This window comes from Acomys russatus, chromosome 1 (assembly GCF_903995435.1).
Source record: "Acomys russatus chromosome 1, mAcoRus1.1, whole genome shotgun sequence".
Taxonomy (NCBI): Eukaryota; Metazoa; Chordata; class Mammalia; order Rodentia; family Muridae; genus Acomys; species Acomys russatus.
Window position 1 is genome coordinate 84,056,865 of NC_067137.1, and position 24,829 is coordinate 84,081,693.

At 43.6% G+C, this 24,829-nt stretch overlaps 1 protein-coding gene across 1 annotated transcript; it reads left to right on the forward strand.

Annotated features, from left to right (window-relative positions):
• The first annotated feature begins 5,899 nt into the window (after positions 1-5,899).
• Positions 5,900-22,610, forward strand: Snapc1 (small nuclear RNA activating complex polypeptide 1). Its single transcript, XM_051147010.1, has 9 exons — positions 5,900-6,174; positions 9,354-9,513; positions 9,636-9,776; positions 10,912-11,016; positions 11,612-11,770; positions 13,808-13,876; positions 14,513-14,575; positions 17,179-17,329; positions 22,396-22,610. Exons 1-9 carry the CDS (start codon positions 5,990-5,992, stop codon positions 22,608-22,610), a joined length of 1,248 nt encoding a protein of 415 aa, XP_051002967.1. The 5' UTR covers positions 5,900-5,989.
• Positions 22,611-24,829: the final 2,219 nt, after the last annotated feature.

Sequence of the window (24,829 nt, forward strand, 5' to 3'; positions counted from 1 at the left end):
CACTAAGGAAGCAGAAGCAGAAGCAGGTGGATCTCTGTGAGTTCGAGGCTGGCCAGGATTATAAGAGAAACCATGTCTCGGCGGGGCGGGAGACACACACCAAACAAATGAAACAAAAACAAAACAACAACAGCAACATCAAAACAAATAAACAACCATTAATGATTATTCTAGGCACTGCTTAATGTTTACTCTTCTTTCAAATAAGTAAAATGTTTGTTGTGCAGTATATGTAACTCTTTGAGAAGTGTCAAAACTATTACTTGTGCCTGTCTTGAGTGGAAACCCAACCCAACCCTTTGTTGCTTGGCTGCTTAGAACCCTTCACAGATGTCGTAGGTGCCTCTAGCACCTCTGCAACTCTGCCTGCTGATACCACCCCTTCCACCTCAGTCTTGAGAGCTCTAGACAGTCTGCACCTGCTGTGGAAGAGCTCACCAGGACAAAGCCAGCCTTGGGGAACTCCATAAGCCTGGTCAGCTTGTGTTGTTCTTTCTTAGTCTGAAAGGGAAAAAGATTGCCCTGCACCTCAAGAGAAGGCTGTGATGGACGCAGTGTGAGGCTTGGGCGTGGTTTCATGTAAAGCTTATATATATATATATATATATATGTAAAATTTATTTGGTTTTTTGGGGGGGGAGACAGGGTTTCTCTGTGTATCCTTGCCTGTCCTGGACTCACTTTGTAGACCAGGCTGTCCTTGAACTCACAGAGATCCACCTGTCTCTACCTCCTAAAGGTGTGTGCCACCACGCCCAGCCTATTATATTTTTTATTTCCTCTTATTTATGTATCTGCCTCTGTCTCTTTTTCTCTCTTTCTTCGTGTGGGCGCATGCGTAGTTGCCCTGGTGTAATTGCAGAGTTTCAGAGGACAACTTACAAGAACTGATTCCCTCCTTCCATCATGTGAGGCCCAGGAACTGCACTCAGGTCATCTGTTTTAGCAGCAGGTGCCTTTACTCACTGAGCTATCTCATTGGCTCCTATGGAAAACTCAAGATTGGTGTTTAAAACAAGGTTTTGATTGGTGGAACTGAAAGTTTTGCTGCAATTGATGTAAGTTAGAATCCTGCACTTTTACATTCTGCCCGCACCCATCTGGCTCTGTAACTAGGCTGCTTCCTATGCTTAGAAATGTTTTTAAAGATCACATTTATTTATTTTGTATATATTCAAATATGCACAGTAAAGGTGGGAAGGTCAGAGAACGACTTTCAAGGGTCAGTTCTCTCCTTCCTCCAACTGGGTGCTGGGGATTAAACTCAGGTGCCCAGGATCATGTAAGTACCTTTACCTGCTGAGAATCACCCTGGCCTTCCTTCTCCCTCCCTCTCTCCCACTGTTTCCCATCTTACTCTCTCTCCCTTTGTCTCACTCTCTACTTGTTGTTGGGTTTTTGTTTGGTTGGTTTGGTTTTTCTAGACAGGGTTTCTCTATGTGGCCCTGGTTGTCCTGGACTCACGTTGTAGATGAGGCTGGCCTCGAACTCACAGAGATCTGCCTGCCTCTGCCTTCTGAGTGCTGGGATTATAGGCTTGAGCCACCGCCCTGGCTTCACTCTCTACTTTTAGAAGGAACATTTGTTTTCTTGTTTCAGTTGTTGTCTAGGAGGCTAACTGCCTCCTTCGGCTAACCTAGGCCTAGTCCTGGAAGCTTCTAGCCTCCATACAATCTAACTTAGGCCTAGAATGTTTCCGCCTCTGAGACTTACTGCTTAATAGGCTCCCTCTTTCTTGTTCTTTCTGAGCTCTGGAATGGCTGGTTCAATTCAGCTGTTCTGGCTCAAACTCTTCTCCCAGTTGACTTATTTAATCTGACTTTTCTCTCGGCTAAGATAGGAAAGATGTTTTCTTTAAGATTGCCATATACAAATAGCCAAAACACTATGGATATAACATTTATAAAATTCATGATTGTTTCATGGTTTGTCTTGCTGTACGTAGTTTATTGTATATATGTATAATAATATAAATGTATATGTAAAAAATAAATAAAATAATAATTTTTTAAAAGCCAAAAAAAAAAAAAAAAAAGAAAAAAGAAATCAACCAACCAACCAACCAAACAAACAAACAAACAAAAAACAAAAAAACCAAACCAAACCAAACCAAAAAGCCAGTTGGCAACTACACTGGGTGTTCACAGTCCTGAGCTTTTCTCAGGGTGTGCTTTCAAGCACAAAAACCTCACTCTGGGCTAATACACCTCAGTTAACAAGAACGGTTAGCCAGAAACAACTGCAGAAGCCAAAAAGCAAGGTTAGTACATTTAGAAACTTTCCCAGGACTATGGGCTCTGATGGATTAGACCTTCCTGTTTTGGTAGGTAGTGCTGCCTACCAGCTGGGTTCCAAAGCCTGAAAGTTACCTCCATCAAGTCCTCAGCTGTGCTAAGGTTTGGGGGCCTGTTGCAGTATGACTGTTTTCTGAACCAAGCACCCTCTGTCTTGGGGAGTTCATCTGTGCCCACCTGCAAGTGATCATACCACCTGTGGTATGCACCTTTGCTCTATTTGACCATGACCTCTAGAAGGGCTAGAGTGCATAGGCTGGGAAAGACGAGGGGATGGTGGCAGAAGAACCCGTGTGCGCCTATAAGTAGCCCCTCACCCATGCTCTGTAAGGAAGCCCAATAAACTCATTGGTTTCCCAGTGTAAACTTTGGTGGAAGCATGCCTCAGTTTGTCACTGGGACTTTAGGTTGAGGTAAATTTTGTTCACATTTCCTACAGGGAAGGAATTTCAGCAACAAAGAAATAGAAGGAGAGCCAGGCATGGTGGTGCATGCCTTTAATATCAGCACTGGGGACGAAGACAGAGGCATGTAATCCCTGTGTTTTGAGGCCAGCCTGATCTAAATAGCGAGTTTCAGGACAGCCAGGGTAAGACACACACACACACACACACACACACACACACACACACACACACACACACACAGACTTCCATCATGGCATAATGCAGGCAGGGTGAGCCCTTACTAGGACCTGCTTGTGTTGGTAAGCTTACTACTGAAACAAAATGACTGAGACAATGAACTTAAAAAGTATCAAGGATAACAGCACTTGTGACATGAAACTACAAGGGGGAGTGTAAGGGAGTGGATGGTTTTAAATGGAAATGGGGCCAGGAAGAGGAGGAGAAGAGGATGGGACAGGGGAGGAGCAACCAAAGCCAGGTATATATGAAAATTTAATTTTTTTTTTTTTTCGTTTTTTGAGGCAGGGTTCCTCCATGTATCCCTGGTTGTCATGGACTTGCTTTGTAGACCAGGCTGGCCTCAAACTCACAGAGATCCACCTGCCTCTTGCCTCTCCAGTGCTGGGATTAAAGGCATGTGCCACCACGCCCCGCTAAGAGTTTTGTTTTGTTTTTTTTTTAACAGTAAGGAGGTGGTAGTGGCAAGTTAGTTAGCCCAATTTAATCTTTCCACAGTATCTACAGATATCAAAATGTTATAACCCAGAATATGTAGAATTATTGTCAATTAAAGCTAAAGTTTGCCCTGTATGGTAGTGAACATATGCTATCTGGGGAGGCTGAGGCAGGAAAGTTCTAGGCTAGCCTGAACTGTCTAGGAAGTCCAGGTAAGAATCTCTCTTGAAATGGATAAGTGACTGGATATGTGAATGAATTCATAAGTAACAATAATCTATAAAAAAAAAAAAAAAAAAAAGAAAAACTAGGCCCGTGAGATGGAGCAGTGAACCTCTTGCCGTGGAAAACCTGAGGCTTGAGTTAAGAATCCCAGCATCTATATGCAGAAGGAGAAAACTGGCTGCATGAAATTGTCCTCCAGTCTCCACATACATGTCATTCCCCTCCCCACCCTAATAATAATGTCAAGAGAGGAAAAGGGGGGGGGTGGAGGCTGGAGAGATGGCTCAGTAGTTAAGAGCACTGCTGCTCTTCCAGAGCACCTGGGTTCAATTCCCAGCAACCACATTGCAGCTCACAACTATAACTCTACTATCTGACACCCTCACACAGACATACATGTGGGCAAACCACCAACGCACATAAAATATTTTTAAAAAAGAAAAAAACCCCCACAAAAATCTAAGAGTCCCATCAGCTGAGTCCCCTCAAGGCAATAGGACCAACTGACAATCAACCCTAACCTCCCCACCTGTGAGCCCAAATAAACATCTTCCTTTTTAATAAAAGTTGACTATCTCAATATTTTTGTTGACTAATCCAATAAATAAAAATTGGCTAGTATAATCTGAGTTGAAATTCTATTTAAGATACATAAGTTTGCTTTAAAGTTAATTGGAAGTTCAAATTTGATTGGTTTTCTGTTTTGTTTTTTGTTTTTTTTTTGGTTTTTCGAGACAGGGTTTCTCTGTGTAGCCTTGGCCATCCTGGACTCACTTTGTAGACCAGGCTGGCCTCGAACTCACAGCGATCTGTCTGCCTCCTGTCTGCCTCTGCCTCCCGAGTGCTGGGATTAAAGGCGTGCACCACCATGCCCGGCTTGGTTTTCTGTATCTTTATACCTACAAAGTAGGCAGAGACATGCATGAAAGTGATTGTTGTTAGTAACCAGGCAACAACGCAGTCACTACTTCTTTAGCCCTCTCTACTTCTCTCTCTCTCTCTCTCTCTAACGTGTGTCTCCAGAGACGGTTTCTGAATCTCCTCATTAAACCTCTTTAGTGGATCTGATGCGAGGTGTGATTCCGTCCCTCTGTACAGCTTGGCTGTTCACCTCTAACCTCCGCCGCACACTTTTTAACAATTGTAGTACTATTGTTTATGGTAGCAAAATCTGGAGTTGAAATAAATTCCAAGAGGGAACAGTGCATAAATTGTGAATTAAGTCAACAAAATATTAGCAGCAATTCAACAGAATATTAGGCAGCAATGAGAACTACAGCTATCAGTAATAGCATGAATACATCTTGAAATGTAAAGTTCAAAGGTAATTTGAATAGGAATTATAGACCGCAATTTCATTTTCACAAAATTCAAAATCAAGTACAACTAAGATTATGTATACACACTGGACTTCAACACACACACACACACACACACACACACACACACACACACACACATACCATACAAACAATAAAATAAATATTCCTATGCAAGCACACCCCTCAATAACTTTTCCAAAGATTACTATGCTATCCTAACAGAAATACAGTCCAAATACAGAACGCTAAACCACAACAAGCTCCCGGGAGAAGTGGCCCAGAAAGCCAACTCAGCCAAGCAACAATGTGTCAAGCAGGTGCCCTCGACCAGGGACTGTGCTCCATTGCTGGGGGCAACGAGGGTAAGAAACAGCAACTGTTTCCGAGAATGGCTGCAAATTACTACAAGAGTTACAAATTAAGCACCCTATTGAACAAGTATCGACTGTAGGGGATCTTGGCAGTCAGGAAGAACCAGGTGAGCTACTCCTTTCCTAAGAAGTTCTCTTTAGACCATTTTCCTAAGGGGAGGAAGGTTGGGGTGGTTGACTTGCCACTGTAGGGCACTTTAAAGAAAACTGGCAGGCAGGGTAACTCTAATTTACATAAGCCAGGAGGCAATGAAGACCTCTAGTCGTTTTTTGGAGCTCGTCGTTCGTTGAAATCAAGATTATTCATGCTCTACCGACTGAGCTAGCAGGCACTTTTAGTATTACATTATTATAGAATATTATATCCTATCATATTATAGTATATTATTATTTATTTTGAGAATCTCAATATGTAGTCCTGGAACTCGCCTGTAAATCACAGAAATTCTCCTGCCTCTGCCTTCCAAGTGCTGAAATTAAAGGCGTGTCACCAATCTTTGCACGTATTTTAGAGACGTGAACTACGGGCGCCACGCATTCACGCACGCGCTAGATGAGCCATAGACGCCGAGAAAGGCCCGGATGAAGGCGGGGCTTAAGTCCCGGATCTTACATCCCGGAGTGCGCGTGCGTGACGCAACGGGGCTAGTGCGGCAGGTTCCGATTCCTAGCGACCGAGCCAGCCTGGAGGGACCATGGGGACTCCTGCGGGCGCCGGGACCCGTCCCACGGGCGCGGGAACACTTGCAGGCGTGGGGACCCCGCCGGGCCTGCAGACCGACTGCGAGACGCTGCTCAGCCGCTTCCAAGAGATGGACAGCGTGCGGTTTGAGGACTTCGTGGAGCTCTGGCGCAGCATGAAGTTCGCGACCATCTTCTGGTGGGTGTGCCTCGCTGCGGGGCGGGAACGCAGCCCCTGGGACTCCCTTGCGCTCTGCTGGCCCGACCCTCTGCATCTCCATCCGCACCCAGACCCCTACTTTTCCACATCTGTCAGTCTTGTCCCCCCACGGTTAGAAACAAAGTAACCACACGGTAACAACCACCGTAGGAAATGCAGATTTGAGCCTCTGTGTAGCGCCTTTAGGTGGACAAAGCCCGAATTCAGCCCAGTGGCCCCCTTGCCTCTTCTGTCACTATCCTCATTTCCAGCGCCCACCTCTTCCACTCACTTTCCTGCTCCGCCGTTGCTTTTGGTACTTCACCGGCGTTTCCTAGCCTGGAAGTTTCCCGCCTCCATTTGCTTTTCCACTTCTTCACTTAAACCCAAATGACAGGTCTTTAGCCCTTCTGGGCGAAGTGAAAGGTTCGTGTTCTGTCTACCTTGCAGCACCGTGCGTTTACCTCACCTGCTACATTATACTGCGTAGCTGAGGAAGCTGTATTGGTTGGGTCCCAGGTACCAGAATTTTAATGCAGCGCCCCAACCCTTCCCACCAAGATCTTGGACAAACTTTTTTGTCTGTAAAATAGAGATAGATAATTAATATCATAATAATGTCAGGATTAAGTGAGCCAATATATTTGGTGTGTTCTACTAGGAAGTTACTGTTCAGCGTTATTACTGCTCTTTTGATTTCTCACGCGATTGAATTTTTGCGAAAACATTGACTGGGTTAATGTGTCTGTCTGTCTGTCTGTCTGTCTTTTTTTTTTTTTTTTAAAACATGGTCTTACTGTGTAGCTCTGGCTGGCCTGAAACTTGCTGTTTAGACCACACTGGCCTTATGATCTGCCTGCCACTTCTTTCCAAGGGCTGCTATTACAGGCGTTCGCCACCACGCCCAGCCACGCCCAGCTTTGAATGTGGTGTTTGTGCTAGTTATCATAGCGTATAAATCCTTGAAAAGGCTAATTGAATAAAACCTACTAGAACTTTTGCTGAATAAAATAGAGCTTTTTTATTCTAATGATATAAACTAATTATTATGTAGTTTGTAAGCTACAGGGATGGAGGATTGAGGTATTAGCTGGTCGCCATGCTGCATACTTCCTAGCCCAGAATTTGGGGAGGTAGAGGCAGGAGAATCAGGAATTCAAGGCCATTCTTAACTACAAAGAGAGTTCCAGACCAGCCAGGCTACAGGAGACCCTGTCTCAACAAAAACTATTGTATAACTAATTTTTTTTTTTTTGTAGATAACTGTAATGCATTCACTGTTTAGTATTGTTAATTTAGTGGTTATAATATTGAGACTTAAAGAAAGTTAATTTTACCAAGTGTGGTGACATAGGCTTTTAATTAGAATGATCAGGAGGCTGAGGCAGGAGGATTGCAAGTTTGAGGTAGGCCTGGGCTATAAAGTGAGATCCTATTTTTAAAAAATATCTAAATCTATATGTCTTCCTGTTTCTTTTTAATTAAAGTAAATTTCACTTATTATTATTTGAGACAGATTTACTGTGTAGTCCTGGCTGGCCTTGAATGTATGATATAGAGCAGGCTGGCCTTTAAATGGGATTAAAGGTGTACACCACCTTGCCCAGCCTATTTTTTTGTCTCGTCTTTTCTGTTTCTAAAACCCATACTTTCCGGGTACTAAAGAGGTAGGGGCATCCTCCACTAGAAGGGGTGGAATTTCCTCCCTCTCCCCCCTTTCACTTCCACCCTCACTCTCTTTATTGAGACAGGGGTTTTCTTTCTCTCTATCTTTTAAAAAATATTTTATTTATTTATTTTATGTATGAGTGCTCTATCTGCATGTGCACCTGCCTGCTAGAAGAGGGCATCAGATCCCAGTGTAGATGGTTTTGTGAGCCACCATGTGGTTGCTGGGAATTGAACTCAAGACCTCTGGAAGAGCAGCCAGTGCTCTTAACCACTGAGCCATCTCTTCAGCCTGAGACTGGGTTTTTTCTATGCAGCCCTGACTGTTCTGGAACTCAGTTTGTACACCAGGCTCCCCTCAAACTCACAGAGAATCCCTCCTCCTGACTGCTGGGACTAAAGGCATGTACCACTACACCCAGTTTGATTTTCTTTAGGAATCATTTTGGTCTCTACTATGCAGGTATTTTGTTTTCTTTTACTTACTGTACTTATTGTATTTATTGAGAGCCAAAGCACTCTCCTCCCCCATATGTAATGAGATGTAATAGATTACATTAGGTAAAGGGCTTAGGTCATTATTTTATTTTGCTGTTATTAATACAAAAAAAGCAACATGTTTATAATTATGTGAATGTCAGTTGCTTGAGTGTGTTAAGTGTGTTTTGAGGCATTTTAACTAAGGTTATATTTAAAGATTGATTTTGTTTTCTCAAAAATAGGATCTGGCTATGGCCTTAAGTTGGTGATGGTCCTGTCTTTTGTCTCTAGAGTGTTGGAATTATAGTCTGGGCCAGCACTACCAACTTCACGTTTTGTTTTGACAGTGGGTCAGACTGGCCTTGACATCAGTGTGTAACTAAGGATGACCTTAAGCCTTTTGATCCTCTGCCTTCATTTTCCAATTGAAATCCATTTCCCAGAATTTCAGGAGTGTGCTACTGTGTCTGGCTTTTTTTTTTTTTTTTTTTTTTTTTTTTTTTTTTTTTTAAGGAGTGCATTTAAAAACCTGCTAATTTAAGGTCTGTCATAGGACACTATCATAAAAGGCTTGTTGTTATGCTCAGAGTTGTAAGAGGCCCCTCTCGCTGGGCTTTGCGCTCTGGTGAATGGAAAGAGGGCTTGCTCTGGGTTGTTTGTCCAACTTCCACTTAAGTTTCCTAGGGACAGAAAGTGATATGAGTCCCGGAGACTGTTGGGGGAAATGAACGTTACAGATAAACCTGCAACAGCCATGATTATTTTAATATTAAATGTTTTAAGTATTTGAGGAATTTGAAGACTCTTGTGTGGTTTGGCAGCAAGGCTGGTGTTTTGGTGGCAATGTCATGGCTACCTAACAGTGTGTGGTGTCGAGCAGAGTAGGCAAATGAGCGCTTTCTGCGTGAGTCACAAGAAGGTCAGGTGTGGGCTCTCCCCTGGTTCCTAGCAGTGCTTACAGCGGCGTGTGCCTCCAGTGGCTTTTGTCCGTGTTTATTTAACAGTGGGACTATTTCCTTTTTGTTTTACAGTGGCAAAATGGGAAATTTAAAAAAGAACCTGTTTGCTAAAGAGGCTCTAGCTTTGGCTTGGCGCTATTTCCTGCCTCCGTACACCTTCCAGATCAGGGTTGGCGCGTTGTACCTGCTGAATGGGCTGTACTACACGCAGCTGTGCCAGCCAAAACAAAAGGTAAGGCTTGGTGAGATGCGTTTCCCTCAGTGGGGCCTTGAACCAGGCACTGTGTTTAAGTCTCCACCCATGAAGAAGGATGCGGTGCAGCTCACACAGCGCTGTTCCCCTCTTGGCTGTAGATCAGAGTTGCCCTCAAGGACTGGGATGAAGTTATTAGATTTCAGCAAGACCTGATAAACGCACAGCACTTCGATGCAGCATTTGTTTTCCGGAAGCTTCGGCTAGACAGAGCGTTCCACTTCACAGCAATGCCTAAGCTGGTATGTTGCCTTAAAAAAAAAAAGACATTCAATTTTAAAATAAGCAGTTACATTTCACTGTTCACAGCCTGCTTCGTTCTACTGAAAATATGAACTTTGTTAGTGGTGTTCAAAGCTGTAGTCTTTGCTGGGTGTGATGGCGCAAGCCTTTAATCACAGCACTTGAGAGGCAGAGGCAGGTGGATTACCGTGAGTTCTAGGCCAGCCTGGTCTACACAGCGAGTCCAAGACAGCCAAGGCTACACAGAGAAACCCTGTCTCTAAAAACTGAGGGGGGAAAAAAAGACTGTAGCCTTCTTGAAATGAGAAAAATGTTTTCTAATTGTTTTGTTTCCCCTGTAGACAGAATTGAGCCTCTTCCCCTGAGTGTGGGGGGTTGGGGATGCCACATCGGAAGCTAATTATTGTGAGTGGGATGTGATCTGGTATCTGTCTCTGCTTTTTTATCTCTTTCCGGAGCTGAGGGTTCAGGCCCGAGCCTCATGCATGCTAGGCAGGTCCTCAGCCACTGAACTGTGTCCCTTAGCCTTACGCCCTTCTCCATTTGAATGTCAAGAAGGCTTACTTGAAGAATAAGGAATTTAAATCTCAGTTGATAAAAGATTGAAATTTCTAGTAAGACCCACCATTTCTTCAGTTTTGTGACAATTGAGACACTAGACTGGAAGAGCAGATATTCTCTTTCTGGGAAATCATGTGACTTTTTGAAGCTGGACAGACTCTGTCACATTCAGTGTGGCATCTGATGGTTACAAAAACCCATAGGCTCTAAAATTGCATAGTTAACAGGTGTACTTAGAGAGCTGTTCTTATTGGACTCATATAAATGTACTCCTAGGTTCTATTTAAGCTCTTTTAAAGTGCCCTTTGAAAGATACTCATTTGACGTTTTTGAAAACATTTTATTGTTGCGCATGTTTGTGTATGTGAGATGCATGTAGGTGGCGCGTGTGCCCGCCGTGCATGTGTGTAGACAGTAGGACAACGCTGTGGTGTTTGTTCTCTCCTTCACTTTGATGGGGATTCCAGGTCTCTACTCTGGTCGCCAGGCTTGCTCAGCAAGTGCTTTTGCCCAGGGAGCCGTCTGTCCAGCCCATCCAAGATGTTCATTTTAAAAGGGAGTCTCTGTATTTAGCTCTCATGCAGAATGAAGAAAAAAGTTCAACAAACTGAAGTGGCACAAAAGTTTAAGGACCCAGACGATCGTGTGATGAAACTTATCTCTTCTGATGTATTAGAGGTGAGCTTGTTTTTACACTGTTCGGGTTGGGGAAAGTGGTGGTGTTGACAGGTAATGTGTTGAGGTCATGAAACTTCACCAACCAGATAGTGACGGCTCCTGTAATGATTTTAGCACATTTCCTGTCAACTTGTCACTTTGGAAAGTAATTATATTTTGAATTAGTTTGCCTTTAGGATTGTCATTAAGGTAGGTGGTGGTGGCACATGCCTTTAATCCTAGCACTCGGGAGGCAGAGGCTGGTTGATCTCTGCGAGTTTGAGGCCAGCTTGATCTACCAAGTGAACTGTAGGACAGCCAGGGCTACACAGAGAAACCCAGTCTGGCGGGAAAAGGTTATTTTGGATTTGTATAAATAGCAAGTTTTACTAACATAGGAAATTATATTAAACTAAAAATACTCAGGTAGTGCCGCCGGTGCAGTGGCACACACCTGTAATCCTAGCACTCCGGGAGGCAGAGAGATCTCTGAGTTCAAGGTCAATCTAGTTTACAAGAGAGTCCAAGATAGCCAAGGCTACAAGAGACACCCTGTCTCAAAAAAAAAAAAAGAAAAAGAAAAAGAAAAAGAAAAAAGGTCTCTTTTTACTTTTAGGAAATGCTGAATGTTCACGATCACTATCAAAATATGAAGCATGCAATTTCAGCTGATACGTTGACACCAGACAGAGCTCTCAGCCTGGTCAAGGAGGACTTTTTTGACAACATTAAGAACATAGTTTGGGATCATCAGCAGTGGCACAAAGACAGGAAGGTAAGCGTTTGCCTGTGGCTGCCCTGCCCCTCTGTTGTGAGTGCGCAGATGTTTACATGTGGACAGTGCCATAGAGAGAGGCCGCTGCTGTGGAGCAGAGGCGCTGCTATGGAGCCGGGCATTTAGGAGGCACTGGCTTTCCGGTTAGGGCCTGGGACGTGACATTATTCAGCTTTACAAATGCGGCTGGGGAGAGTAAATCCTGTTGAAGTGTCTTTAGACTAAAACAAGCATATAGATTAATTTTGTTTGGTACAGTACTAATTGCAACATTGTTGTAAAACTTGGAATTTATTACCAACATGTAAATATTAGTGTACTGCATCTAAAATTTCGGGAAACTGCCTTCTCTTGTAAACCAGAGAGAGGGTCTGGCTCTACCGGCTACTGCACCAGGAGAGGCTCCTCTCTATCTTCAGCATTGTCTCTCTTGTGTGGCTTAGCTATGCATTTTCAACTTAGTTTTCTTTCTTTCTTTAATTTGTTTATTTATATAGTTGGTTTTTGTTTTGTTTATGAGGCAAGTTCTATTGAGTCCTGGCTGTCCTGAAACTTACTGAGTAGACCAGGGTAGCCTCAAACTCCACAGAGATCCTCTTGCCTCTGCCTCTGGAGTGCTGGGATTAAAGGTGTGCACCACCACACCCTGTCAATTTTTCTAATACCACAGGAGATATATGGTATTTCTTAGTTAGGGCAATGTAGGTAATTTAATAATGATTTCTAGAATTATTTTGAAACTTTATGGTCTTAAAAAATAGGTTTTTTTTGTTTTGTTTTTAAGGATTTATTTATTATTAATACAGTGTTCTGCCCGCATGTATGCCTGCACACCAGAAGAGGGCACCAGATCTCATTGTACATGGTTGTGAGCCACCATGTGCTTGCTGGGAATTGAACTCAGGACCTTTGGAAGAACAGCCAGTGCTCTTAGCCTCTGAGCCATCTCTCTAGCCCTTAAAAAAATAGTTTTGCACGTGTGCACTGAGTGCTTGTAGCAGTCAGAGGACAGCTCATAGGAGTTGTTTTTCTTCTACTAGCATGTGAGTTCTGGGGGCTAAACTGAGGTTATCAGGCTTGGCAGCAAGAGCCCTCACCACTGAGCTTTCTCTCCACCGTGAAACTTTGTCAACTTTTTTTCTTTCTTTCTTTCTTTCTTTCTTTCTTTCTTTCTTTCTTTCTTTCTTTCTTTCTTTCTTTCTTTCTAGCCTTGGCTATCCTGGAATCCCTTTGTAGACCAGGCTGGGTTTGAACTCACAGTGATCTGCCTGCCTCTGCCTCCCTGAGTGCTGGGATTAAAGGCCTGGGCCACCACGCCAAGCTGAAACTTTGTAATCTTAATGTTAGACAGTGTGCTGGTGAGTTTTTCTTTCCCTTGGTTGGTTGTCTAAAGGCTTCCATTTCACTGACCTATAGGCAAGTGTGTGGGACATTTTCTTGGTTACTGATTGTATAGGAGGTCTAGCCCTCTGTGGGTAATGCTCCCCCTAGCGGGTGGACCTGGGTGGTATAAAAAGTCTAAGCAAGTCATGGAGAGCAAGCCAGTGAGCCGGGTTCCTCCATGGCCTCTGCTGCAGTTCTTGTTTCCAAGTGAGTCCTCCACCCTGTCCTCCCTTCGTGATAGACTGTAGCTGTAAGGTGAATAAACCCTTTCCTTCTCAAGTTGCTTTTGGCCACGGTCTTTATCGCAGCAGTAGGACAGATGGGGACCCATGTGGCAGTAATGCGAAGTGACCTTCCGATTTTCCAGTAATGAAAAATAAATGTTTGGGCCAGCCATGGTGGTGCACACTTTTAATCCCAGCACTCGGGAGGCAGAGGCAGGCAGATCTCTGTGCGTTCAAGGCCAGCCTGGTCTACAAAGCAAGTCCAGGTCAGCCAGGGCTACACAGAGAAACGCTGTCTCTAAAACACCAAAACAAAACAAAAGGTAAACGTTCTTCACTGTTAAGATTTTAACCTACTAATGATTTGTAATTAACAGAATTATAAACGTGTGTGCATTAATATACACAAATGCCATTTTTGTTCTTTCAGAATCCGTCCTTAAAACCGAAACTTAAAGATGGAGAAGAGCATGGGGAAAGCACTTCAGAGGAGCCAGAGGTCTGCGAACGGTGCAAGGCGTGGCTCTCCCTTTATGTGTGACTAGTTCTTCATAAGTGTCATGACCCTTGGCCTGTGTAGGAAACCACGGGAAAGTTCTGCTCTGTGTTCTGTGTAGCTAGTCTGTTCTTCAGCCCAACTCTGAGCACAGGTCAGCAGGTCAGGAGTGAGGTGCTAGCACCTTCGAGCAGGTAGGGGTGCGGGGGGTGGGGGTGGGAGGGGATGGAAGGTGCTCTCAATTCTCAGAGGCAGGGTGAGGCTAGTGTGACAGCTTCCTTGTCAATCTTTCAGCCCTGGTGACACTTGGGTACCTCCCGTAGTTTGTCATGTCTGGCGTTTCATCTGACCTGTGGAGCCATCTTGAGGCCCAGGCAGATGAGGAAATGGCAGTCAAGAGGTCTGCATAATCCCTAGGCCTTTGTCAGGAAATGCTCCCCAGCTGTGAAGATGGCATTGTGCTGCCTGCTGTGTGGCAGCAGAGAGGAGTCATGTGATTTCAATGTGTGCCTAAGCACGTTAGTTCCTTTTATTTTACCTCTGTCTCAAATCTTAATACTGAGGACAGATCCTTGGATTTTCATAATCTCCCTACTGTCCGTGTTTCAGCGTTGTTTCCTTTGTCTGTGTTCCTTCCAGAGATGTGAAAGAGCGGCGTCTCTAGCGAAAATAAAAGCCAGAGCCTTTTCAGCCGTTGCTCAGGTAAGTTCCCTTTAGTGAGCTCTTTCCCAGATGGCAGTTTAATCTTCATCTCAGTAACCCATTGGCACAGTTTACAGTCAGTCCCCAACATCCCCTTCTGTGGTCCAGCAGCGCCGCCCCCCCCCCCCCCCCCCCATTACTACCTGGCCCAGAGAGGCACATCTGCAGCTCCTCCTCCCTGGCTCTTCTTTGGCTGTTGGCCCAGAGCGGTGAAGCCATGTATTCTCCATCCTTTCCCCTCTTCTGGGATGCCGATGCAGGAGGAACGGGAGTTTGCTCTTTGTCCTTGAAGCTAGGAAGTCCTTGGTACCCTAACCCAGGTTTTCATTCATTGGTGGTGGTCAGGTGGTCATCGTTTCGGAGACCTTTGTGCCTGAAGAATTTCTTTAAATTATTATTTTTTATTGTATCTTTTTTTTTTTTTTTTTTTTTTTTTTTTTGGCCATTCTTGTTTGTTTCTTTGCTGTTTTCAGTGTGTTTCTGTTAGGATGTTTCTTAAGTGTTCTCTTCTTGGCCTTTGATTTTGACTTTTGATGTTTGGTTTGTTTTGTTTTTTGGTATTGGTGCTGACAGTTTTTTTTTTTTCTTTACTGAGACTATTCTTATTCTTTGACTCTTGAAAAAATTTTTTGCCCCTTTTTACAGGATACCTCTGTCATTAAGGATATTAATTAGAGTTTTTGATCTTTCTTCTCACTTCCTTTAAATCCTTTTTCTGTTTGTTTGTTTGTTTGTGTCTCTGTTTTCAGTCTCTTGGCTTTGTCCCAGAAGGTTGGAGTTCCTTAGATGTCTCTTTATATGAGTGGCCAGTGGATGATGCGGGCTTTTAGCTTGCTGCCTCCTCCACTGTGCCATCTTTGTTTTATTTTTGTTTGTTTGTTTTTTAAATCTTTAACCCCTCTGATTTGTTCTTCCCAGAGCACAGACTCCCGTTGTCCTAGGGAGGTCCACTGTCCAGCTCTGAGGCTGCAGAAAGGGCACAGTTCCCTAGGGGATTCTCAGTAGGTCTCCCAGGGATTTAGTGCAGGTCCTAGCAGGGTCAGCTGCTTTGTAATGATTTTCCTTGTGTGGCCGTTCGGTTCTTAACCTTCCTTCTGTTAAGTCAGCTGTTACTCACTTTCCTACAAAAATCGTTAATTGTGATGTTTCTACCATATGTCTGTTTTTATGGAGGGGTTGTGTTTTTATTTCTTTATTTTACTGGGGTTTAATAATTTTCCAACTGTAGGAATAGAAAGTAATAATCCATATTTAGGATGACTGAGTATAAGACATTGAAAACACACCAAAGAAGATAAATGGGTTTAAATGGTTCTTTTAAACCAGAATTCTCTTTATGTATGGAAAGAATTTGTTGCCAAATGATGTCTAATGTATATCTTTTAAAAATGCTATTTATTTATTTATTTACTTATTTATTATTTAATGGATAAGAGTGCTTTAGCTGTGTATACACCTGTGTGCCAAAGAGGGCTTCAGATGATGCTATAGATGGTTGTGAGCCACCATGTGCTGCTGGGAGTTGAATTCAGGACTTATGGAAGAGCAGGTGGTGCTGTTAACCACTGGCCATCTCTCCAGCCCCTAATATATATCTTAAGACATCAGATAACTTTGATAATCTAATTACATCATACTCCACAAGTTGTTCAAATGTATCATTGCAGGGCTATAGGTTCTCCCCTCTTGAGGTGCAGCTGCTATTTTACATAATTGCTTTTGAAGACTCACTGATACCTAAAATGCACGTATCAATAGCTGAAAACTCTTGAGTAAGCAAGTGAAGGAATTTGTGAGCTGATTCAATTTAAAAAAAAAGTCTGGATGGCTTGGTGGTGCATACCTTTCATCCCAGTGCTCTGGAAGGCAGAGGCAAGTGGATCTCTGTGAGTTCAAGGCCAACCTGGTCTACAAAACAAGTGCAGGACAGCCAAGGCTACACAGAGAAACCCTGTCTCAAAAAAACCAAAAAAAAAAAAGTCTAGATGGCATGGTGGTATATGCCTTTGCTCCCAGTGCTCTGGAAGGCACTGGGCATTTAAGGCCAGCCTGGTCTATATAGTTTATCTAGGCAAGGCTATGTCGAGGGACCCCATCTCAAAACAACAACGACAACACCACCACCCTTGGCTTCCTGGTCATAGGTACCATTAGGACTGGGTTTTCCTGTCTTCAGGGGCTTTTCATGCTCCTGGCTTTAGTTGTGAAGCTGATGACCCTTCCTAAGATGGTGACCAGTCACAGTGTCATGGGGATGTGAAACGTATCTTGACCAGTCTGAGCCATGTGGTCATACTTGGAGCTAGGCAAACAATGGGAGGTACCTTGAGGAAACATTTGCTATGAGTCAAACCTGAGTTCTGCTTCTGTGTCTGTGATTCATTATCATTCTCCATACGGGCAACTGCATTTTAGCCCACTGTGAGCTGATGGTAGGACTTTGGTTATAAAGGTGAAAGACTGTCCACACACACATCATTTATAGTAGGAGCCTGGTAATAATAAAGGGCACGGTGGCAAGTGTTCCTGCCGGCCCCACCTTTGTGATCTGTCCTTTGGATCATTTGTTGTTCATTGTGAGTAATTGGATTTCTGTTGATAAGGTATCCAAGGCCAGGAGGCATCGCCAAACCAAGCTTGACTCTTCCGATTCCGATTCTGGGTCCGGACAAGTGAAAGGCAAAGCGGCTAGGAGAAAAAGGACCAGAGAGGCAGTACAACCAGCAGGGAGGAAGAGGTCTTTCAGAAGCAAAGGTACTTTTAAAAGCCTTACTAAAGCCGGGCGTGGTGGCACAGGCCTTTAATCCCAGCACTCGGGGGAGGCAGGGGCAGGTGGATCTCTGTGTGTTTGTGGTCAGCCTGGTCTACAAAGTGAGTCAATGACCGTGTATCTTAGTGATTTGATACAGATGCTATGCTCAGCACTCCTAACCTGGGGCTGTGTAATGGCGGAAAGGACAGCAGAAACGTAATGACGTTGTCAGACACGCTCCTGGCTACCACAGGGGCTTACAGACGCAAGTCACAGCCTCTGAGCATGTTTTGTTTTCCTGTATTGAGGCAGTAGAGGGCGAATTGAAGTTAAACAGCTTAGTGTATGACAGATAAGAGAATTTAGAGGATGTTGCCTGCGTTACGAAGGGCAGCCAAGAAGCACTTCACAGGGAAAGCTTGCTGCTTGGAAGCTGGCAGCACGGTGAAGTCGTTACATTCTACAGTACAAAACAGCCCCCAAACCAAAAACTTCCTGAGTCCGGCTGTCCCGGGGTGTAGCCGTGGTGCAGTTGACTGGGAGCTACTAATATAATTTATCTTATATTAGGCCAAAGGGGTAAATATATATTAATTGTAGTAGTTATCAGAGAAGATGTTTGATAAAACCTAATATCTAACCTTGGTTTGAAAAGTTCTTAAGGCTGGAGAGATGGCTCAGAGGTTAAGAGCTCTGACTGCTCTTCCAAAAGTCCTGAGTTCAACTCCCAGCAACCACATGGTGGCTCACAACCATCTATAATGAGATCTGGTGCCCTCTTCTGGCATGCAGGCAGAATACTCTATACATAATAATACATAATAAATAAATAAATCTTAGGAAAAAAAAAAAAGAGAAGAAAAGAAAAGAAAAATTCTCTAGATTGGTGGGGCGGGTGGGCGGGTGGTGGTCATCAAACTTTCCGTAAAGGTCCAGAAGCCGGCATCGTAGACTTCATGAAGCATACGGCTTCTTTCACAGCTTTCTTATCTACCAGTACATGAAAATAGCTACAGACGGTACGGGAATAGATGAATATATTCCAGTAGATGTGCACTTCTAAGCAGGTGGTGGGCCAGGCTCACACAGACAGAGCATGTCAGCCCTTTCCTGGAAAAAAGAAATAGATGCTCCTTTAATTTTTAAAGACAGACAGGCAGAGAGATTGGAGGGGGGGGCACCCTGACCCTAACAGCAGCAATGGTGCACTAGGAGAGTGTTTAATCTGACACTGCTCCCGCAGATCCTGCAGAGCTAGGTGATGTGATTGGAACATAAACTTGTCCATTATCAGAGAAGCCACACAGTTTTCATGACTTGGGAGTGTCTAGTGTAATATATAAAAAGTATTCTAGAAGTAGCTAGACAAAAATATCAGCAAAAGTTTTAGTTAAATAAGGGACCCTACCCCAGAAGTTAGAGCTGGAAGGTTCATAAGGAGACTCTGGGCAATTTTATTATTCTAGTAAGTTAATAACTAAACAGACTGTAAATTTCTAGTAAGACATGAGATAGGAAATCGGAATAGTGTCTACTCAGGAGATGAAACTTCAAGATGCTCTGCTGGAAATTTCTGTAACCTTACTTTTTCTTAGTCCTGGGGATTGATTGGCCTTGCATACACCTGTCAGTGCTCATCACTCACACCTCCACTCCTCAGCGCTTTGAGACGGGCTCTTGCTGTGTAGGTCAGGGAGGCCTTGAATTCTCAATCCTCCTGCCTCAGTGCCCTGTGTGCCTGGATTAGGCATGTGTTGTGGCACTCAGCTTACAGATGTTGAAGAAAAGACTAATATTTGTGTTCCACATGTGTGCAGTGCCTTCAGAGGCCAGAAGAGGGCATCAGGTTCCTGGAGTTAAAGGTGGTTGTTGGTCCTGGGAATTGGACCCTGGGAGGTCAGCCCACCCTAGCCCCTGATCAACTGACCAGTCACTAGTGAGGAGTGACATGCCTGGACAGGAGATGTTCAGCAGTAATCAGGATTTGACTTGGCACATATTTTTCCATGCTGTACCTTGACACCTCTCCCTCCCCCTCTCTTATAACAGTGTCGTACAAAGATGAATTTTAATGGACTAAAATGCCATTAATCCCAGTGCTAATGAGTCAGAGGCAGGCAGATCTCTTATAAGTTCCAGACCTAATAGGGCTACATAGAGAGACTGTCTCAAAAAAAAAAAAATTTTTTTTTTATAAATTTTGTTTGTTATATTTTGTTTCTGTGAAGACAGGCACTCATCTTTCACCTCCTGCCTTCACCTCCCAAGTGCAGGCACTATACATATACACTACTACTATGGCTTAAGAATTTTAACTTTGAAGAAGCACAACTTACCATTTTTATGATTCATGCTTTTGGTGTTAAATGTAAAAAATAATCTTTTCTGAGAACAGTTTTCTCCTACACATTTTGTAACTTTAAGCATTATTTTCATGTCTATGACACATGTGAATCATTTTGTTATATATGCAAACAGCAGATTTTTTTTTTTATTATAAATGTGAAATTTTATTAGCATTATTTAAGACTACCCTTTCTCCTTTCTTTAAATTGCCTTCACACCTTGGTCAGAAATAAAACAAAGAGCATCAAGATGGCTCAATAGGTAAAGGTGTTTCCTGCTGCACCTTATAGCCTGAGAGCAATCTTCCGGACCCACAAGGGAGTAGGAGAGACCAGTTTTCAAAAGCTGTCCTCAGCTAAGGTTATTTTTTATAAAATTGTGTTTGTTTCTCACTTTCTCTCTTAACCCAGCTATCACATAAGTAATTGAGACTCTTTTATATTTGTTTAATAATAAGCTTCACAACACAATAACTGAGTAGTTATTACTCTGTTCATAACCTTCTAAGCTAACCTGGTTTCCTCCCAGTGTACTTCCCAGAGATACTTGCACTTTGTAGCTTTCCTGCTCCAGCTCCTTCGCCTGCTGTCTCTTCGACCTCCTTCCTCCTCTAACTCCTCCTTCCCTGGCTGGCAGGAAGTCCAGCCCTTTTCTCTCCCCTGCTCAGTGATTGACTGTAAGTTGCTTTATTGGCATATCAGGGGACAATTGGGAACAGTGTTTACATAACATTGAGACAAGAGATTCTCCCAACAAAGATTGGAACCAGATATAGGAGGTACAGAAATCAGCACTTGAATACACAATAATCTTACGCCTACAGGCCTCTGACCTCCACGTGCACACTGTGACACTGGTGTACCCCAGCGTCACGTGCACATTTACTGTTCTTACTGTACATGCATGGTGCATGTGTGTAAGAAGTACTTTGTACTTTTTTTTTTCTAAACCTAGAGGGGCTGGAGAGCTGGCTGGATGTTTAGGACCACTGGCTGTTCTTCTCTAGGACCAAGGTTCAAGTCCAAGCATCCACATGATGGCACACAACCAGCAAAGGACTTGAAAAGAACAGAGTGTTCCGGGTGTATAGAGTGAGGTCCATTTTGGTTCACATGTAAACAATGTGAACTTAGTCATTTTGGAAAATATGTTGAGGGTTTTATCACAGCCAGACTTTAGAAGTGGAGTTAGCAGTCTAGGTTTTAATTTGGTAGGCAGAATTGGATTATATGAAATTTTTGAGCAACAAAAGTGACTCGACTAGAGTTTTCCTTGAAAACCAGGTTAATATGGTAGGTTGGAGTTAGCAGACTAAAGTGCGCTGCTGTGGTGGCTCAGGGTTGAGAGCCGTAACAGTGTTGGCTGTAGCAGCTAGAGGGCATCTGGCAGTTAGGCAGGTGAGTGCAGAGGCTGCAGGATGAGACAAGCTTGCCAAGTATCTCAGCATGTGGGAGGATGCCAACGGTAAATGCTGGGGAAGTGGGGGTGACATAGTGAGGATTTCATGCTGGGAGACATTTGCTCAGTCTGCCTGGCCAGATTCACTTCCTGTAATGTCTGTCTGTCCTTGACTTTGACATATATATATACATAGTCAAGTATGTAGTCAAGGAAGCCCTTCAACTTCTGGTGCTTCTGCCTCTACCTTACTAGTGCTGGGACTGTACTCGTGGGCCACCATGCTGGGTTTATGGTGCTGGGCATTGAACATGCATGTTAGATAAACTCTTCTGACTGAGCTATATCCCAGCCCGACTCTAGTGTTTTTGAAAGTGGAAATTCACTGGCAGATAGGACTAAAGAAGTATGTGAGCATGTGTTTTATATAGCAAAAGAAAATGTGGGGCTGGAGAGATGGCTCAGTGGTTAAGAGCACCAACTGCTCTCCCAAAGGTCCTGAGTTCAATTCCCAGAAACTACATGGTGGCTCATAACCATCTGTAATGTGATAGGGTGCCCTCTTCTGGCTTGCAGGAATACATGCAAGCCGAGCACTGTATACATAATAATAAATAAATACATCTTAAAAAAAGAACAAGAAAATGTGTTTGCATTTAAAAATAAAACTGAAGCTGTTCAACTTTAAGTTACTATAAAGTTAAAGCAACACACACGATGAGTCTCTCTAGACACCCTGTTTTGTGTGATAGAGATCAAATAAGGCATCGCTTGCTAATTTTGCTTCTTCTCACTCTCTTCATTTTGCCTAATAAAATAATTATATACCGCACTCAAAGCCCCGGGGCTGGTTTGTCTGCTTGTTTCGTTTTGTAGATACAGGGTTTCAACAGGTAGTTCAAGCTGGCCTAACACATGCTATGTGGCCCAGTCAGGCCTCAGATGCGGAAGCCTTCTGCTTCAGCTTTTCCAGTGTTGGGATTAAAGGTTTGCTCCTTTATTTGTTTACTGAGGCTGGATCTCACTGTAGCCCAGGCTGGCCTCAAAGTGAATACCCTCCCAGTGCTGAGGTTATAGGTGTGTGCCACCACACCCAGTGACACAAATATCTTAATATTTAAGGAAAGAATAGACCAAGGTGGACAGAGGGATCAATTAAAGCTAAGGATGGGATCAGAAGTCATGAGGAATTAGAAAATAAACATTTAAAGGATTTTAACTCTACACTGTATAATGTTATTATAATTTCAGGGTTGAAACATTTAAGATTAGCCCTCTTTGTTTCTGTATACAGTCATTTCTCACTGTATCTAAATATTCCCAGGTAACGCTCAGAATGAACATAAGGAAGAGAAGTCTTTACGCCTGAGCATGCCTGTAATTACAGAAGAGGAGGGGGACACTGACGGCATCAGCGAAGCAGGTACCCGCGCATCTCCCTACCTAGTGCAGGAGCTTAGGCTTGGGGTTGGGGCCTCCACAGTGAGTGATGATGCAGTCCGTGGATGTGGACACCTGTCGGGGCTTCTGCTGGTCTGACGTCACCATCTGAGAAGCTGCTCTCAGGCCTCTGCCCTGCTGTGCTCTTGCTCCTGGCTGCTTCTCTTGTAGGAACCTGATTAGTTTTCTTTTTCTTCCTGGCCCCCCCTCCCCCTTCCCTGGCATTCCCTTTTTGTTTTTCGTTGATGGGGAATATTTCTTTTTATCACGTCTTTCTAATGTTCTTGTTTCTGTGTCTTGTAGTTAAGGGTGGTTATTTGCATGGTAGTTATGGCCTTGGTTGTGGGAGCCAGAAAGGCATAGAATACTTACGTGTTGTTCCCAGGTTTCATTAATGGAGTCACACTCTTCACTTTGCCTTTGCCTAGCCCAGAAAGCTGCCAGCTTCGGTGCCCTGGCTTCATGCTAATTATAGGGGAGACACATGGAAGTTCAAGCAACTTCATAGTGATGAGGAAGGGCTTAGGGTGACTGAGATCTCCTAGCTCATTGGCATCTCAGTAAAATTTGAATCCTGCTGTCTCATTGGAGGTTGGGGTTTCCAAAATATAATTTCATTTGAAGAAGTTTACAAGTTTGTCAGATAAGATTTTTTTTTCTCTTAAATTTTAAGTTAGCAGCAAGCTAATAGGTTTCATTGTATCATTTTAATATATGTACATGCATATACATACTTAAAATTTTAATATATATAATACATTTTCACGTGTTGTGTGCTTGTTTGTTTTTGGCTCCTTCCCTCACTGTTTCTCCTCTGGAGTCTTAGCTGAGGGGACACTGGTGGCTTAGCGTGTTGACACACAGGCAGGCTAAATGTGTAGTGCTGCTTGAGTCCGTTGTTTAAGTGTCCATTTCTTAAGGATTCGAACTTCTTAACCTTGTATCCACAGAGTTCACTGCACCCAAGAGAAAAGGAAAACGGTGAACCAGGAGGCTGGTGGAGTTTTAAGTTTTGAGCTTTCCAGCAGAAGAAAAGGTGATATCTTTTGTTTTGAGCAGGACCGTGGCCAGTGAGGACTAACGTCTTAGAACAAGGTCATTTCTGTGAAATGGGAGAGCCTGTCATAGGTCAAGAGTTGGAGTAGAAGATTACTCGGAAGTGGAATTTTAATATTCCTATTAAAAGTCTGTATGAATGAAGATAAAGTTTGCATTTATAATGTGGTAGTAGAAAGAGTTGTACATTTGTAGATTAATATTTCCTGAAAGTTTTTGTGCTATCGCCTTAATGTAATACTGTAATATTTACTATTCTATTTCGAAAACATGTCTTAAAATACTATGTATATATAAATGACTCATACCTGTCAGCTAGCAATGGATTTGGCTCTGATTTTTATTTAACATTTTGTATGTTATGGTTAAGTGCAATAAAAATTTTGCCCCTTTGCTTTATCTTTTAATGTGTGATATTTCACAGGGTCAGTAACTTGACTAATAACTTAGGAAGTTAACACTCCTTGTGTACTTAATTGTGTATTCCATATTTATTCATTTATTTAGACAGGGTCTTGCTGTGTGTGCTAGGTTGGTCTTAAACTTTCCGTCCTCCTGCCTTAGCATCTCCACTGCTGGCACTATAGATAATGCACTACCTACCATGCCTCACTTGTAACCTTTCTTAGTGCTTGCTTTAACATTGATCTACTATATAAATACATATGTACATTTGCGTGTCCTCGTGCACACATACGATTAGCTAATAAATTGTTTAATGCCTTTGTACAGACTTTCTAACGGAGCAGTGATGTGAATTTTGGAATGTGTTTTTGACACAGGACTTGGGTAAATCACAGAAAAAGTTTTCTAGCATCAGCAGGTGCCTCTCTTCTCACTTCTCACTTCAGGGGTTTCAATGGACATAACTTGAGCTGTGCTGGATGTCGACCACCTCCATGACATGTGGGTCGCCCCGTGGACCACCTCCACGACGTGTGGGTCGCCCCCGTGGACCACCTCCACGACGTGTGGGTTGTCCCCGTGGACCACCTCCACGACGTGTGGGTCACTCTGTGGACCACCTCCACGACGTGTGGGTTGTCCCGGTGGACCACCTCCACGACGTGTGGGTCGTCCCTGTGGACCACCTCCACGACGTGTGGGTTGCCCCGGTGGACCACCTCCACGACGTGTGGGTCACCCGGTGGACGACCTCCGTGACGTGTCGCCCCAGTAGACCACCTCCACGATGCGTGGGTCACGCGGTGGACCACCTCGGCGACGTGTGGGTCATGCGGTGGACCACCTCCATGACGTGT